At 41.2% G+C, this 17,189-nt stretch overlaps 1 protein-coding gene across 4 annotated transcripts in view; it reads right to left on the bottom strand.

The window, feature by feature from the left end:
- MUSK (muscle associated receptor tyrosine kinase) overlaps positions 1-16,362 on the bottom strand; it is a 54,610-nt gene extending 38,248 nt beyond the window's left edge. For 3 of the 4 annotated variants that reach the window (XM_086770539.1, XM_010117226.2, XM_086770541.1), the window contains exons 1-5: positions 16,226-16,362; positions 11,902-12,028; positions 8,791-8,942; positions 7,259-7,386; positions 6,596-6,737 (exon numbers count right to left, since the gene is read on the bottom strand). In XM_086770539.1, the coding sequence (XP_086626665.1) occupies positions 6,596-6,737; positions 7,259-7,386; positions 8,791-8,942; positions 11,902-12,028; positions 16,226-16,322 (646 nt within the window). In that variant the 5' untranslated portion in view covers positions 16,323-16,362. Of the gene's footprint in view, positions 1-6,591; positions 6,738-7,258; positions 7,387-8,790; positions 8,943-11,901; positions 12,029-16,225 lie in introns of all 4 variants that reach the window. The other variant, XM_086770540.1, reaches the window with a different exon arrangement.
- Between the last annotated feature and the right edge of the window lie 827 nt (positions 16,363-17,189).

Here is a 17,189-nt window from a genome sequence, read left to right as displayed (position 1 = left end):
TGAGCATAGTCTGTTAACTAAATAGCCAAGGCACTGCTTTCTATTGTCATTTAACCTGCTGTCCCCTCACTGCCTGCAAGAATTAGACAAAACAATTAAAAAAAAAAATCTAGACCGAATCTACCCATGTCCTGGCAAATCCTTCTCTCTGAAGGGACCATTCTCCAAGGAAAACCTTCCTATTTTTAAGGCTGAGGCGGTTCTTACAAGTGGCTTGTAAGGGAACATTTTTGTGGCCTGTGGCAGGGTATTATTTTAGTAGCTAGTAATAAGTAACAAACTGTGGGCAGGAAAAGACTTCTATCTACCAGGGCTGGAATGCAAAAACAAATGATGTCTAAGTCAGGGAAGTGTGAGGAGCATTGCTTCTAACCTTGTTTTGATTTATTTGCTAAGTGTATTGTCACATAGTAGCACAGGAGGAAGTGGAGCAGCAGCACTTCTACAGAGGGATGAATGACACTTCCTGGATAAAGAAAGGATCAGTAACCCTCAAGAAATGCCCTGTTCAACCAACTGGAAACTACAGAGAAGATTTGATCTAAAAATGTTATTAAATCCATGGAGAATCCAGTTAGTTTCTTGATGAGCACACAGGATCTTCAAGCACTTGCCCTAGCTGATTTATTTGTTTGTCTGTTTCCTGACAGATTTATGATTGATAATTTCTAGACATGACTTTGTACAGTGATGTCTTCAAAACTAAACCTTATCACACAGTATACTCCAAAACTCCTGAATTCCACAACTCTCTGGTGCCACAGGCTGGAGATTGGGCTCAACTTCATGTAAATCACAAGATGGAGGTGCATCTAACTCAGTACACAGCCAACAGGACATCTTTCCTTTCCTTTTACATTACAGTCCTTGTATTTATGGCCTTTTTCTTTCTTGTTCAATGTTGAAAACACATCAAACTGGGAACATCAGAGGTTTCACTGGCTGGGTAAAACACCTAGAAAGGCACAACAGGAAGGTTGTTCTTCATATTCAGAGGAAGAAAAACCTTTTTTTTTTTTCAGGATTTCTGCACAAGAAGTCACATTATTCAAGGGTAAAAAGCACAGTAAACAATTCAGACTGTCTTTCTACAGCAGAGGACTTCCATGCATGTGCTTCTGTTGGAATGGAAGAACACCCCTCAGAAGAATGTTCTACCTTCAAGTATGTTAGTGCGTAATCCACCACAACCCTACATATATTTTAATGGTAATAGCTCCATTCATTTCCAGGTAATGCTTTTTCCGTATCCGAAGCTAAAAGCTAGGCTAATAAAAAAAGATACAGTTTATAGTTTTATGCCTTATCTATAAACACCTGTTGCTTCTAAACTGTAAACAATTAACAATCAAATTTTCAATTTCTTTTGTGACATTTTTGTTTTGAAAAATGAAGAACGTATAGGACAGGAGCCCATTCTACCAGTTCGTAAAGTGGCATTTTCCTTCATCCAAGAAGAGAAGGAAATATTCTCCAAAACAGAGGAAAAAACTCTGCCAGAACACAAAGCCCAGGTCAGGCAATCAAGCCTATAAGTCATGGCAAAACATACTGGTCTACTGCTGTTTTGCAACAGATGCATCTTATTTGATGCAGGAATTGTAAATACTTTGAATATTGGTCATAAGCACAACATCTGAAAAGGACGATGAGAAATGAAAGTGAAACCATCCAGTGGAATTTATTTTGCACATTAAAAAAAAAAACAAACCCTACCAGGCAGCTTCTCTCTACGTCTAAGTGACAAGCGTGCTCATAACAGGAATATTGCCATTCCTCTTACCAGGCAAGAGCTTGTGGCTTTAAATTTATTCTTTCAATGTCATACAATTTATACCTAATGGGTATGGAGAATATAATTCTTACACATGTCAAGTCGTGGGGATCACAAAGGGTGTACAGTTTTAGGCAGCAGGCGCAGAAGCTGAACCTGATGAGCTCTTTTGCTGAACTAGTCCTATTAATGGACTGGATCAATGTCACTGCAAATAGCAATGAAAAATAAAATTCCTCCTGTTCTACAGTCTATGTTACATAAACTGTCGTCCAATGCATGAAGGAAAAAACAGATGAGCATCTCACTAATGCTGCCTATCATGCAAACCCTACTGATTTCAAATGCTCAGACAAGGTCAAGAAATGCAAAATGCATTATTGGCACAGCCTAAAAGTCTATACCTTGCCCTCCATTTTCACTGACATCAATGGGAATTTCTGCTCTTGAGAATTACTCTCAATGTTACTGAAGGCAATAACTGCTCTTCTATTTATTTCCAAAGGACATCTTAGCCATCTCAGCCAATGTCTTGTCAATAAACTTCAACTTTCAGACATCTGTGTGAACTACAGATCAGGTAAACATGAAAATGCTTCTATTCTAGCATACCTCTGAATCCTGGATTCATCCAGGAACCTTTCAGCCACAGATTCACTTTGGGCATCAGTATAGCAATCAACAGGAAATCTGTATAAATCCTTTGGCAAGGTACTATTTGACTGAGTATATAAATACTCTTCTTTTCTAGGGTTAGCAGAAGTGTTCATTATCAAAATTGATAATGTAGCAATTGAACAGCTAGTTACCAAAATGCTTAAGATGATAGAAAAAGAATACAAAACCGCTGGTCAGAAATGTTGACTCCAGGAAATTAAAAATACATTTCTGGACAAATAGCCAAGATTATAACATTGTTCCTTTACCTGAATGTACATGTTACCTCCTGTAGCCATCTCTGGACCCACATGAGCAACAGGAAGTCATCCTCACATGCTATTTTTAACAGAACCAGCAAACTGATCAGTTGTTTTGCTTTGCAGAGCAGTGTGGAGAAGCCTTGTTTCTGCTGATTGCACTTCTGCCTCACACCAGTATTTCTACTAGTCCTTTTTTCCATAAGTTGTGGGGGCTGTAATAATTTGACAAAGGAACTGGACAGGGGAAAGCCAACTCACTACACCCATGCAGTTTCTTCACAGCTGGGGGAGGACAACTTCCTATTGACCCCAACACATGTTGGAAACCTCTGCTCCTTTGAGGTGTCCCCTCAGAGCTAAACCAGAGGTGTGTGTCATTTTATTGCTATGGGACACACCAAAGTTGAAAAATACCATGCAACTCTCTTTCAGCAGAAGGGCTGCCTACCTTGCATGGCCGTTCACTTGGCTCTCTTGGCCAACACTTGGCTCTTGTGTCCCTTGCCCTCTCCCTGGTATCAGGGGGATATCCCATGCTGTGATTCTTCATCTAATATCCACCAGGCACCCCAGGCAGCCTTTCGGTGAGGTCAGTGCTGTCCATGAGCTCAGCAGGGTTCCCAGTGAAGATCCTGGCTCTTCCCACAGACCCAGCGTCAGGTCTGTTATGATTGTGTTTCTGTCCCTGATGGATTATGCCTTTTAAGGAAAGGCATCTTTCACCATCACCCACCAAATTCATGTGGGTTTGCCCTGAACTTAGTAAAAACACAGTCCAAAAGGACAGGCTTTTTTCAACCCTTTAAATTAAAATTTTGAGCCAGTTCTGGACCCTAAAGCTCATTAAATTATTAGAGTTCACTAGTTCATCACCTGAACTCTGGTGCTTGAAGTGTGCCCCAGGAGAGGAAGCAAGCTGCGCTGGCTAGGGACCAGTTCGTGCAGAAGGCAGCACACGGAAGATCCTTATCTCCTTCCCCCCATTCACTGAAAAAAACAGGAACAACTGAAAAATAAGTTCCACTAAGAAAGGCCTTCACTGCTTTCTTTTTGCTAAAGAGAAGTGCACCTGAATATGTGTCTAAAATCATTACTCAAATTATTTTGACTTTACTTTAAAAATACTAAAGCTTTAAAAATACTAAAGCTATACTTTAAAAGTAATAAATAGAGGCCAGTATTATAAATGTTAAGTGAAGCCAACAAGGAATGGAGAAAAAATATTTGGAATATCAAAATAGAAGCATTTTTCAAACTGTTTTACCCTGGACTGCTGAAACCAGACAAGAAGTAGGACTGTAAGGTTCCTCAGTGGTGTAAAGGCTTCAGCCAAGATTATCATCAGTTTCAATGACTGGATCGAACACAGATAATTATACATATTTGAGACTTGCAGTAGTTTCTGGACCCAGCTTCAGCAGACATTTAAGCATGTGCCTGACCCTACATGAGTTAAGGAGCCTGACCATATGTAGGAGGCAGAGGGTCAATCTTTCAAGGAGTTAGACAACTCTGCGCTTTGAACAATGCTAGAAACTAACTGCAGGACTAATGTTGAACCCATTAAAATGCATGCTTATAAAAGAGAATTAGAAACCTCTTTCAGAAATCAGGACCCACCTGATCTAGATTTAGCTAGGCATAAATATTTGCACTGCTCTTTGAATGGGCATTTGCTTCGGGATTAAATATTCATAGTTAACCAGCCATGCTTACGCATTTTATTTTAATATTAAGCCATGTTACTCAGGGTGGTAACGCCACTGAATGGTAGCACCAAGATTTAAGAAAAAAAAAATTACAGTATTATTACAGAAAAGAAACAAACAACGTATTTTCATAAGTTTTCTGAACATAGTGAATGCTCAAAGATGACTGACTGAAGTGTGATTTTACTGCAGCAAGTAATTTTAGATTATTATTTACTTGGAGTTATTTTAAAATGCTGATACTAAGGGAGTAGGAGAGGCAGGAGCGGAGGGATTCTAAAACTAAATGTAATCATAAAAGAGGTGCGTGAGGAGGGTGCATTTGTGTGCACATACCTGTGTGCATACACAGGTATGTGCATATGTATGTATGACAAATATCCATGAGAATTAATCTAAAATACTGTGAGGGGAAGGGATCTGTATACACAGCAAGCTGCAGTCAGGATCATTACCTTTGGATTTTGGAAGCCAAAAAAGTAAAACAAACATGCATCAGTCTCGTTTGGGTGGCAGCCTGAAACGAGGTATATTATATGGGTACCCTACCAGAGAAACCAAGGCGAGCCTGGAGAACAGCATTGCTTTGTCCACCCAACACATGAATGGAACATGAGGTGATAGTTTGTGTGGGAGCACTGAGCTCCCATTGATTAATTAACAACTAATCTTCCTCGTTTTAAAAAGAGGACACACAGGCCCTCCTTTGCAACTAGGACGTTTGTGGATTTGCCATTCCTTCAGTTATAGGCAGCTGCATAATTTTGGAGACAGGGACAAAACAAGGTGTCAACCTTAGCAGCCTGGATTTTGGTGCAGTTTTAGTCTGCTTTTAGATTCCTCAGCTGGCTCTGGTAGATCCAGAGCAAAGAAAATCCCAGTGCCTGAGGCCCTTCAGCATGGAGGGGCAGTTTGTGTGCATGGCACCAAGTATTTGCTATTCACAGCTAATTCTTGACAAGCCTTTGGCCACTCTCTCAATGATTTGGCCAAACCAACATCCACGAGCCAAGCTGTTGACAGCCAGATCCAAGTGTCTTCAGTTTGCCCCATTGCTTTTAGCTTGTGAGAAGCACAGTTTTGAATCTAGATTAGGAATAGCTGCCTTCCTGTTTTAAAGCTTTTTAAGGAATTTCTAACATACTTGAAATCTGTATGTGCAAATATTTTTTTTTTTTAAAAAAAAAAAAAGTGTTTTTTAAGGAAACAGTAGGCCTACAGTAATTTGTAGCTGGGTCTAATACATCTGATCCTGCTTCCAGAACAAAGTCAACGGTCATCCCAGAAATGGGATTGTACACTAAGTAACCTGATAGTCCCAGGCCAAATGTAACCTACAACAATACTTTGACGCTTACTAGGCAAATGGAGACCCTTCTCTACTTTCTACAGTATAGTCATTCTAAATAAGAAGTAAAAATTAGTTCATCTACTGAGCCTGTCATCCCTCCTCCACCTCCACAAAATCTTGCTTAACCTAACTTCTCTTGTAGGATTCAGGAACATTGAATGCTTCATTGCCTACATTTGGGCTCCCCTGCAGAACACTGGTCTCAGCACTCTGAAACTGGTGATGATTTATACCACAAAGCAAACACCTTCTGTAAATAAGAGATCGACACTGAGCGCATAAAGACCAGAAACTGAAAAATCAATCCGGTGTTTGGTTTAGCAGACAGAAAATGTTCAAGTCCTCAAAGAGAAAAGCTCTATTTATCTGAAGAATCCACTAATTCAGATAGAAAATCAGAGGAAAAGGAGAGGGACATACACATAATGCTGAAAAATGCTTCACTGTTTGCAGCTGCAGCTCTAACTGATCCGGCTCTTTGCAGTGCCAACAGCTTTCTACTTGTCCATCGCCACAAGCCATAGTGTATAAACCATGGTGTTTCTTTTTTTCAAAGAAACAAGTTGGCATCTTGGAAACCATCAGTCAGAAGGAAAAACATATTTGGGATTCCTTTCTCAGAGAAATATCCCACGAGAACCACAGCAGCCATGGACAAGGATTATGTGTAGATCAGCACCATCAGCCAACAATGGGAACAAGTGTGGACAAACTTTGTTTCTCACTCTGCATTCCTTTCCCTTCTGCCTTTTGAGTCACTCTCTAGGATGTTCTTCTCAGCATCAATGTGATACTTCAGGTTAATTAAAGTTATGTGGAGCCCAGTGCAAGGGTTACTCACCTTCCACCACCACTGTTGCAGGTTTCGAATAGGCTGTGCCCAGGCTATTCTTGGCTACACACCGATATTGTCCTGCATCTTCTCTCTGAACGTTGTGGATCCTTAAATTCCCTGAATCAAGGACAGCTATGCGAGCATTCTCCTGCCAGAGGAAGGAGGGATCAAGGTGAGGGCTGTACATGCATGCTGCACACAAGTAGCACCAAATGTCTGCTTGCAAAGATTGGGCTTACATACATGAAAATTATTTGTGTTGTCCTGCAACTGAAGGATCTGGGGCCAGCTCTTCCTGTTCAGCATTGTCATGACACCCACCCATCTCTGTTTTTCCAGATCAATGAATTATAGCTTCAAAAGAGCCCTGAATCTTAGCTACGTGGCTCAGTAGCTCTTATTTATGAGAACACTCACAAGTGCATTCAGTAGCATTTGGCCACACTTATTAGTAATAAATATATAGAATATAAAATATAGACATGCTGAGAATGTTTGGTTTATAGGCATAATTACTGCAGATGCAGACATTTATGAGATGAGCTCTGGATTTTCCAAATACCTGCTTCCTAGCAACTAGAATTTACAAATTCTGCAATTGATGCTAATATTTTAATACAGTACCTTTAGCAAATAGTTATCATTACTTAAATTTAATTTTCTGCTTACCTTTACAACTGTTTCTCCTTTGATCCATGAAACATAAGGTTTTGGATTCCCCATTGTAGTGCAAGGAAGAACAGCCTTTAACCCTTCTATTATTTCCACATTTATAGGCGGTCGAGTTATTTTGGGTCCTAAAATTTTAAAAGTCAAAAATTAAAGCTGAACTGAAGCTAAGAGATACTACAACAGGGCAAATTCAGATATGATCACAAAATCTCTGGTGCTTTTTCTGTACATTGCTGAAAGACAGAGTAGTCTTAGTCGTTCATGAGCTGCCTTGGAAAGAGTTTATGGATGCAAAAGCAGCTAACTTGCATGGGTTATTTGTTTGCAGGAGTGAAGTTTGATAGTCATTTGAATTAGGGCCTGGGCTAAAATCCAAATCCAGATAAGAGTATTTCCAATATTGAAGAATGTTTGCATTCCAGATTTTTACATTCTTCACTGCATAAACAGTGTCTTGTGTGAAAGCTCAGATTTGGAGTGAATTGGTTTTGAAATAGTTTCAGTTCAGGCATGTCTCTAGCTCAACAAGAAGGGCATGCAAACTCAATTAATGTCCCTAATTGTAGAATTTATAAGTATACTTAGTTATGTACTTAGTAAAAAGGAGAAAGGATCCTTAGGGAAAAAAAAAAATCAAACTCCATTAAAGTTAATATGGGAGAAATTTAAATTCATTTTACCCAAAGAAAAACATAGCTTAGCTTGCTCTGAGCCAGCAGTAAAAAGATCTTCATCTCAGTGTCTTGGGTGACCTGAACTTTTGCCTCCCTTACATAACACTGAACCAGCAGAAAAATGACCTTCAGAGAGCATCATCTCCTGGCCCCCACCTGCAGGTGACTGGGATGTTGGAGAGCCCCAGAATTATCAGACCTGGAGGGTCATGCTCATTACCTCAAACAAATCCTTTCCTACAAACAGATGCTTTAGCCAGGATATATCTCAGCTGCCCTTTTAAGTGTTTGTGTAAATAACTACAGTCATGTGAGTTCACCAAGCTCAGCACATACATAGACCTTTGCAAGAACCAGTTCTCTGCCTTCCACATGGGACGATGAGATACACACCGCCATGCTCTAGACCTTTCAAGACTGATACTAAGAACATCTGAACAGCATTCACCGGCTTTTGCCATCCTCAGACATGAATCTGATCAGTGAAATCTTATGTTTAAAATTCACAAGGGATTTATGTAGCATTTCTACTGAGGTCTAATCTATCAAATTGTGCTGCTTTTACAAAATTTTGTAGAAAGGCCGTTCTTCAAAGAGTGTTTTTTATTCTCTGCTAGGCAAACAGTTCCTCTGATCCTAGCACAAGTGTATGTTATTCAAAGTGAGTAATCACAACTGCTTGTAGTTAAGATATGATCCAATATGCCATGTTTCTGTCGCAGGGGACTGCACCCAGCCCCACAGGAACATGGGTCTGCCCTGAAAATGGACCCCCAAGGGCCATACCTGGGGGTCTGCTCAGGCTCTCAATTACACGCTCACATGGTGTCAGGAAGAAATTATTTTCCCACTTACGCATTTTCACTTGGAGAGCCCCACAGCTCTGCGCAGCTACTCCAACCCCATTATCCGCCGTGCAGCAGTACACCCCATCATCACTGTCCTCCACGCTCAAAATGGTCAGCAGCTGCCCATTCCTCTGTATGCTGTACCGAGTGTCGAACAGCCTGCAGTGCACAGCACAGATTGTCAGGGGAAATGGGACAGCCGGGAACAAAGAAGGGAAATTGCATTTGTATCTGCAGAACACTGACAACACAACAAATAGCAATATGTTTTACTTTTTATTTTCAACCTGCAAAGAGAAGGGAAGGCACTGAAAACATTGAGCTGGCCCTTAAGATTTGGTTTGGTCCTCACTAGACCATGCAGTTCCTAACTGATACCAACATGGTGGCAATTCTTCCTCCAGTCAGGTATTGGTCAAGTAAGTAGGTATCACAGCTAGGCTTCTACCTGGCCAAGGACAGGCATGAGCACAAGTAATCTTATCCAGATGGATCCTGGTTTAGGTATAATCACTCAGTGAAGGACTGACTATACAGCAACTGGAACTGGCTGAAGTTATTTAAGAAATCTTCTACAGATTTTTTTTTTTAATGTTGTTTTCACTAACCAGATAATGTTATGGAAAGATTTTTGCTGTTGTGAAAAAGAAGACGCAAACCAAAAACCAAGTATTTTTGGAGTCGTTTTGTCTTCTTTTTGGAAAACAAAACAAACCAAGAAACAAGAAAAGAAATGTGCTGAAGAAAAGAAACCATCTAAATATTAGAGGATGCAAGGTTAGCTATAGTTTAATGACAGCAGGATTTAACCTGGAGACTTCAGAGACATCATGACAAGCCCTGAAGCTGGAGCAACAAAGGTACAGCATATTGTAACAAAGTCCGCAGAGTGAAGACCACTTCTATACATAAGCATAGGGTATGCATGTCTGTGTGTGTGTACACGTGCAAGAGCAAGGGAGAGACAGAAAAGAAGGTAGTGGGAAAGCAGAGAGTTGTTCTCTGATTTTCACTGCAAAACTGGAAAAAATAGTAAAACTTCAGTGGAACAAGTAATCTGAATGTACCATTTAGGGTGTTACAGGCACATATTTCCTTTCAACAGCCTTTCACTTTTCAATCCTGTATCTCCCTCCTCTTTTTCACCCTGGGAAGAAAGAGGACAATAAACTCATCCATCATGTAAAAGATGTGCAGGCTCCATTCCCTTCTTTCCCTGAGGAAGGCTCAACCCTGGCAGCCCTGTCCAGGGAGATGGGGCAGGTAACCATTTTGCTTGGCACCTGCCAGTCTACTTGCACAAGTAGGTGCTTCCAGAAGATTAATGCTGACAAGAGCCTCTGTCCTGGCACTATTCTCACTGAAGATGAATGTTTCCATACTGTTTTGTTTTGGAGGTTAGCTTAGTTGTCTGTTCAGGGTGCTGGGATCTTGGCAAGAAAAGAAAATTTTGTAAATAAAATAACTGACATTTATTGCTTGCAGTAACTAGCCCCTTTGAAGTTTGATACATATACACAAAGAGGCACATAAATATATTTATATGGGTTTTTCAGAAAAAAAAAAATCCACTGATCTGATCCCTTTCCATTGTGCAAATACTTTAATCCATGTCCTTGGAAAGTAACAGAAATATTTGCAGCTTATCTATTACCCCTTTGGTCTGAGCACTGACTATTAATGCCAACACAGCTTTGGGGAAGTGAAATAGTTGCTGCTATAAATGTTGCTCTGGAAGCCTCGGTCAAGGAACAAAGCACCTGAGCTCTCCAGCCTCACCAGCAGAGCTTTTTTGATCAGTATTTTCCTTTTTGGTCAATGTTGTGAAAAAGGCACTGTGTCTCAAAGAGAGTGGGATGCCTTTAAGAAAGGTGTGTTGGGCTTCTGGAAGTGGGGATTGGGGTGAGAAGTTATCTGGGCTTCATATTATCTTAGAACATAGAGAGAGTGAACTTTTAAAGACTATGGGAAAAGAAAGGCATGTAATCTTTGTGGTCATGTATAAATGGCTTCCTCTCCCAGCTTTGATTTTTAGGCATGGTGTCACTGATGGGGAAGGAATTAAGAGAACAGTGACTTGATCTGGAAATAGCATCTGTGGAAATTCAGACCTCCATCCTGGAACAAGGCCGGGTTTACAGGGTTAGGATAGGGGTTTTGCTGAGGTTCTGTTGCAGGCAATTAAAAAAAAAAGCTTTCTGAAGGTGAGCATGCATATGCATAGTGTTTTGCTTTTATCCTATTCTAAAATGGTCTTCCTAGCCGTAAGATCTCCTTCTACTGACTTATTTGTAGTCTCCCAAGCCAATGGTTAAAGGGCTTTTCGGATGCTTGATCTCAATAGTAGGAACCGGACTTCAGGTGACTGACATGGACATGCTTCTGCCTAACATGGACACCTTTTGTGGAGAACAGGCCTTAACTGTGTTGCATAGAGATTGTTCTGTAATTTTCCCTTACTATTAGCAACCTAGAATGCAAAACTGATGTGAAGCCATGTGGCAGATGTAATGTGATTTCAGATTTGGAAGATTAGGTACAGTTTACTTTGCAAGAGCCTGTCTACAGCAATAGAGCCAAAGCAATGATAGCAACTACCAAAACAGGTTTCCAAGGCTGCCTTCTTTGGCAGCACCTTGATGCTTGGTGGTTAATGTCTGACAGTGCATGACAATGAGAAGCCAGTTTCTATGCTTGGATCCAGAACTAGAAGCAAAAAAAGAATGGCACGATATGACCCTTTCCATGCAAAGTTTTCAAGCACATTGCATACACTCTGGCAGTGCGCTTTTTAAATATTATACAGTATTCTCCTTCTTCATAAATGTGTAAACTGAGGAGCAGAGCAGATTCGTTGTCTGAAGCTGGAAAGCAAACTCCTTGCAGTGCTTGCAGCAGAAACCAACTGTCTTCAAGCTCAAGTGTGTGAATCTGCAAGAGTACCACCCAGGTGCTCCTATCACTCCCTAAAGAACACAGATTCATATATAGTTACAGCCACTCACCCTTTTCCCTGTCACAGACCCATTTTGATGTTTCCAGATATCTCCTTTATCACAAAGGCAAGCACTGATGGTTTTGGCAGGAGATGCTGGAGAGGGCTCGGATCACTCCCTACCTGATGGGAACGCTATTGCGTGTCCATGTAATCTCCGGCTCAGGGTACGACTCCACTACGCAGATAAATTTGGCGACATCCTCTACCAGCGCATCCACAGTTTCCAGAGGAGTGCTGATCAAGGGAGCTGTGCAAAAATAGAGAAAATGATAAAAAATCTCCCCGTGCCTCCTGGAGGGAGTCACAAAGCCTGCCAGACCCATTTGGAGGCAGCTGTGTCCCTGCAGAGTCACTTTTTTCCCCAGCACAGAGGTGCTTTGCATACCCTCCATGCATTTGCTCTAATACATTTGTAGCTGCAGCCTTCTGTTTTTGCTGCAGGTTTTTCATTTTCCCTTGTGCTCTCTCTGTAGGGTGTAAAACAGAGTCACCCAAGCTTGGAGCAGCTCCAGCAAGCTCAGTATATCCCTTGTTTCTAACCTTCCTCTCCCCCAAGGTGCACAGCACCGGGTGACATACTGTGAGGACACAGGTGAGGCTGTCCCCCTGCTGCAGCAGTGGCACTGCGTGGGCTGGAAGTGTGAGGAACAGCACACAAATTGAACCCAAGCTGACCTGCCCCTGGAGTGAGCATAGTACCTCCTTATTTACACATAATGCATGAGATTTGGGCACAGGATGTGTTCCACTCAACTATTTATATTTTTTAAATAAAAAAAACCCTGTTATATAGCACTATATTTTTCAAAGTCAGGCTCGTAAAACCCCTTCAAGTCTTCCAGATTTTTGGCATGACTAGCACACACTCTTTTTCTCACCTTTTCTAACCAAGTAACATCAGGGTTAGAAGTCTACTAGCTGTGTCTGGTGCTTATTATCACAAATCTGTCGTCACACATTATTTTAATGTATCCTTAAAAATGTTTTCCGTCACCCTGGTAAAAGACTTGAAGCATGGCTGGAAGAGATCGAAGGATATTAATTGCTTTCCCTGCACATGGTATGCATTGCAGACATTGCCTCCAAAGGCACTTGAACGATTTTTAATCTATGGCTGCGAGGGACACACATCCAATATTTGTTGGACTGAATTTCACTGATATTTGCGCTGAGATGAAGTAGGTTCATACCACATTCCTGAAACACCACCTTGAACATGTACAGCGGATGCAGGCATCTTCCTGTTCCTGGCTGACTGTAGCAGTATCTGGCACACTGTGTGGCTTTTCACAGAACAATCCCATCCACACTGTATATGGTGTCCCTCCTCAACACAGTAAGATTTAAATTCAAGCAAAAAATAAACTACATCAATTTTACTCCTCCCTCCTAAAAAAAAAAAAAAGGGGGGCAAAATACAAGATGCTCCAATTTAAGTGACTGAGAATAATAGAAAGCCTTTACCTTAATGCTTTTTCAATTTACATGGGAGTAAAAATTAGAATGTTACTGGAGTTTAACTGGAATGAAGCTCGAGGAAGAAAGGATCAGCTTCTACTATCAAGTTTATGTAAAAGTCTTAACACTTTTGAAATGTCATTATCACAAATCTGCCTCAATAATATTTTTAGATTATATGACTTCAGATTGCATATTTGGTACAGACTATATTTACATAAGAAGATCTTAAAACTCAGCTACGGTAACACTAAAGATTATATTAACTAAACATTAGTTAAAACACGTCTGTGTCAAATTCATTGTTTAAGATCACTGCTTCAAATTGTATTAGGCTTCAATTTATTGGGTCATTTTGGGTCACACTAGATAGAAGTAATCATCTGTATTGCACCCCAGATGAATCCCACACCAGTGAAACCAAATGGAAAATTTTCGGAAAGCCTAGATTTCCCTGCTACTGAAGGTTGTCTTCGGAGAATAACCTCCACCGATGGCTATCCTGTCTACTTCAAAGGGAACATTGCTCTTTCGTGACAGGGTTTATTTGGTTTAGATGGCATTAAGCCTGGCTGAAATGGAGCTTTACAATCTAATTTTATATAGTATGTTTTTATTGCTGTTGTCTGGATGCCTTGATCTCTGGATGGATGCTTTTTTAACCCTGAGAAATGTAAATTTTTACAGTAACCAAAATTCAAAGCAACCAGTTATATAACTGTGTTGTCACAATAAGCATGGCCATTCTCAGGAAGAATAAAGTTATGATTTGTACCAAGACCCAGTATGCATAACAATAGTATTTTATTATTTGGGCAAACAAGGGCTGTCAGTTTTATACATTAAATAAATTCACTAGGAACAGTAAAGTACTTTCATGATATCTCTTGAATTCAACATATGACAGAATTATCTGTAGCACTATTGCCTACATTCAGTCTGATCTGGTGTCTCCTGAAAGCCAGCATGCAGCTTTTAGGGTAAAATCAAGCCCATACTCACAGAAAATACTGTCCAAACCAATAACACTTTACCTATGGAAAAGGCAGAAAGGGAATTTTTTTTTAAAAAATGCCTCCCAAATCCAACATCCTCAAAGAGCAACCATGACAACAACAGCAATGTGTAATTTTATCGTATGCTCTTTTTCACTTTTACGATATTAAAACTGAACGCTGGGCCAGCAGTGAGGTGGGGGCCGTGCTCACACAGCCGAGGTGAGGGGGCAGAGGGCACAAGGCTGGAGCACACACAGTGTGTGTGCAGGGGATAGACAGCAAGCAGAGGAGCGCGCCGCCATTTTGTCTTGAGGCAGCATGAGAGCCCCAAAATGGCTGAGATGGTGCCTGCTTCTAAAAGCCGTCCAAAAAGCTCAGGTTTTGGTGTCAGTCTATGTTTCTCAAGAAAGTGATCAAAACTTATGATGCCTTCATTGCCAGATTTTAATGTGGGAAAATAAAAGGCAAACAATGTACAGACATATTTATCAGCATACAGAAATGGCCTCAGACCTCTCCATACACCTCCATTGGGGCTCTCTGATATTTTTTTAGGTAGCCTTGGGGCTTTAAATACCATGGAAAATCAATGCACTTGTATATCTCTAAAGCCCCCCAGGTGCCATTTTTCTGGCTGTCAGCTGTAGTTTCCTGAGATAGGAAAATGACTCAAGGGCGGTCATGAGGCCCATGAGAAAGCCAAATCCCCTTCTATTCCCAGCCCACCAGAAGCCCCCGTATTGCTTGGCTTTGGTTTTGAATTCACACTTTCGAAACAAGCCAGGCAAATGAAACAAAGTGGAAAGCAGAGCCAATCTCTACTGCAGCATTGCAGACACCTGGAGACACTGCAGTTCTTCTAGTCAAAAACTGCTCAATTGTGTTTCCAGCTAATGCTCCAAAACCTCTGTAGGGCACTGCTGGGCTGTAGTGTTTCATCTCTCAGGGAACAAGGCAAGTCAGCTACCCATGACATTTTAAGAAAGGATGCGTAGCTCCTCATCACACTGTGCCACCAGGAAAAAAACCAATCCCTTTCCTCTTTGCTTTTCTTGTCTCTCCAATCGCATTTTACCAGAAGTTTCAAAAATACCGGAGTTCACCTTACTTTAGTATCTTAGGAAAATTTTAACATTTATATTTTTAATGTTTTTCTATATGGAATATTTTTTTTTTCCATTTTGAGGCCAACCTGACTAACAATTGTAAGAGTACATCCCTGCAAAAGCAGTGATGTGGGCCTAACGGGTGACTACTGGCATCCTCCTTGAGGTTTTTCTTTATTTTCCTGAAGCTGCAAGTTTCTGATATGCTTTGGATGGTGCCTGGCAATCATGAAGCAGCAAAACCAGGGTTGCCAGATGGTACATCTAGAAGGCGGCTGTTGCACTTTGTACCTCAAAGACTATTCTAAACAGTATTTTTCAGTTCTTATGTTGGCTGAGTAGGGGTGTGTGTGTCCGTGTGCGTGTGTGCACACAAGAGGGGAAGAACATATAACAACTTCTATGTTACATGCAATACAAACCATGTATATTTGTATTTATATACATACACTCTGTAAAGATATTATAGCTGTTTACTTCTTTGAGCTTTATATATTTATAAGCATACACAGGCATGCAGAACACCACAAATCTTGGGCTTTACAGCAACAGGTACTACCAGTGATTAAAAGTAAGCTTCCTTTGATATGAGAAAAGTCCATCCCACCCGGACTGAATCCAAAGGTTTCCCCTGGGGAAAAAAAGGGACTACGTGCTCTTCCTAGACAAAGAACCTTCAACTCCAGACACAAATATGAGATTATTTTCACTTCTATCCTTCTAAAAGCAGTGAAGTGACCACAAAAAGCAGCACGTTTTTGACCCTTTTGGGAATGCTACAGCACCACCCACTCCACTGTTACCAGAGACGCCTTCCCCTTTGCAAAACTTCCTTTGGTAAGTGGCAGAAGCAGAGCATGGCAAAAGCCCCTCCAAGCAAACCTTTTGGGAGTGTCTCGGCCAAGCTGAGGGCTGCCAGGGTGAGGACGTGCATCAGCGGCACCTTCAGCAGGTTGTTCATGTTTGATCCAGAAGGCATCCAGCTCCTTCAGACGAGGTGTGCAGAGCTTCCAGCCAGCTGCATTTCAGATGGTGGTGCGCAAGCAGAGCTTCTTCACTAATGACGGAGCGGGGTGTGCAGGATCTAAGTATAATCAGGAATTCTCCCACCCGGCAGCTGTGATGGACATGACCAGCTGGTGCGTATCCACTTCGATCAGCGTGAAAGCGTTGGGCTCATGAAACAAGAGAAAGCAAATCCCTTCTGAATTCCTTCTAAGCAAACAGAGAGGAGTACAATGGGCAAACGCATTTGCAGGGCAGTACCCTACCTCAGTGCTGCAAAGTCACCAGGCCTTTATTTCAGCACCATGTAAGTGCAGTAGTGGAAAAAATGCTTGCAACTGGAATTTCCTTCAGCTTAGTCCCCCTCTTTTTCATTTTTTCCCTCTCTCTCTCACATACATGGTCCCTCTGTCTTATTATAACTTTTCATGATTGGCTGCAATATGCCACCTGTTGCCATGCTAATAGCATTTCTTTTCTTAACAGATGTATTTACTGGAGCAGGAGAGAATGGTATTGGGAGCTGAAAGTGCCCTTCTTTGCCAAGGAGGTTGTCAGTATTTCAGAACCGCTGCAGTGCACTGGAAAAGCAGAGCCTTGTCCTGGAAACTGACCCCCCAAAAAGTTAATAACCACAGCAGGAGTGAAATTTATACCCAGGAGAAAAGGAGCGTTTCATTTCAACAGCAACAGCAGCCCAGGGGACTTGGGCATACGTATTGTCCCCATTGCTGTGGGGAAATACGGCTGTTGGTTATTGACGTTATTAATCCCTCAGAAATATCTTATTATCCATCAGGTCTCTACCTAAAGTAAATGACTGAAAATCAGAGCTCATTTT

Source organism: Chlamydotis macqueenii, chromosome Z (assembly GCF_036417535.1).
Source record: "Chlamydotis macqueenii isolate bChlMac1 chromosome Z, bChlMac1.mat, whole genome shotgun sequence".
In the NCBI taxonomy this organism is placed as follows: Eukaryota; Metazoa; Chordata; class Aves; order Otidiformes; family Otididae; genus Chlamydotis; species Chlamydotis macqueenii.
This window is presented reverse-complemented; position numbering and strand designations above follow the sequence as displayed.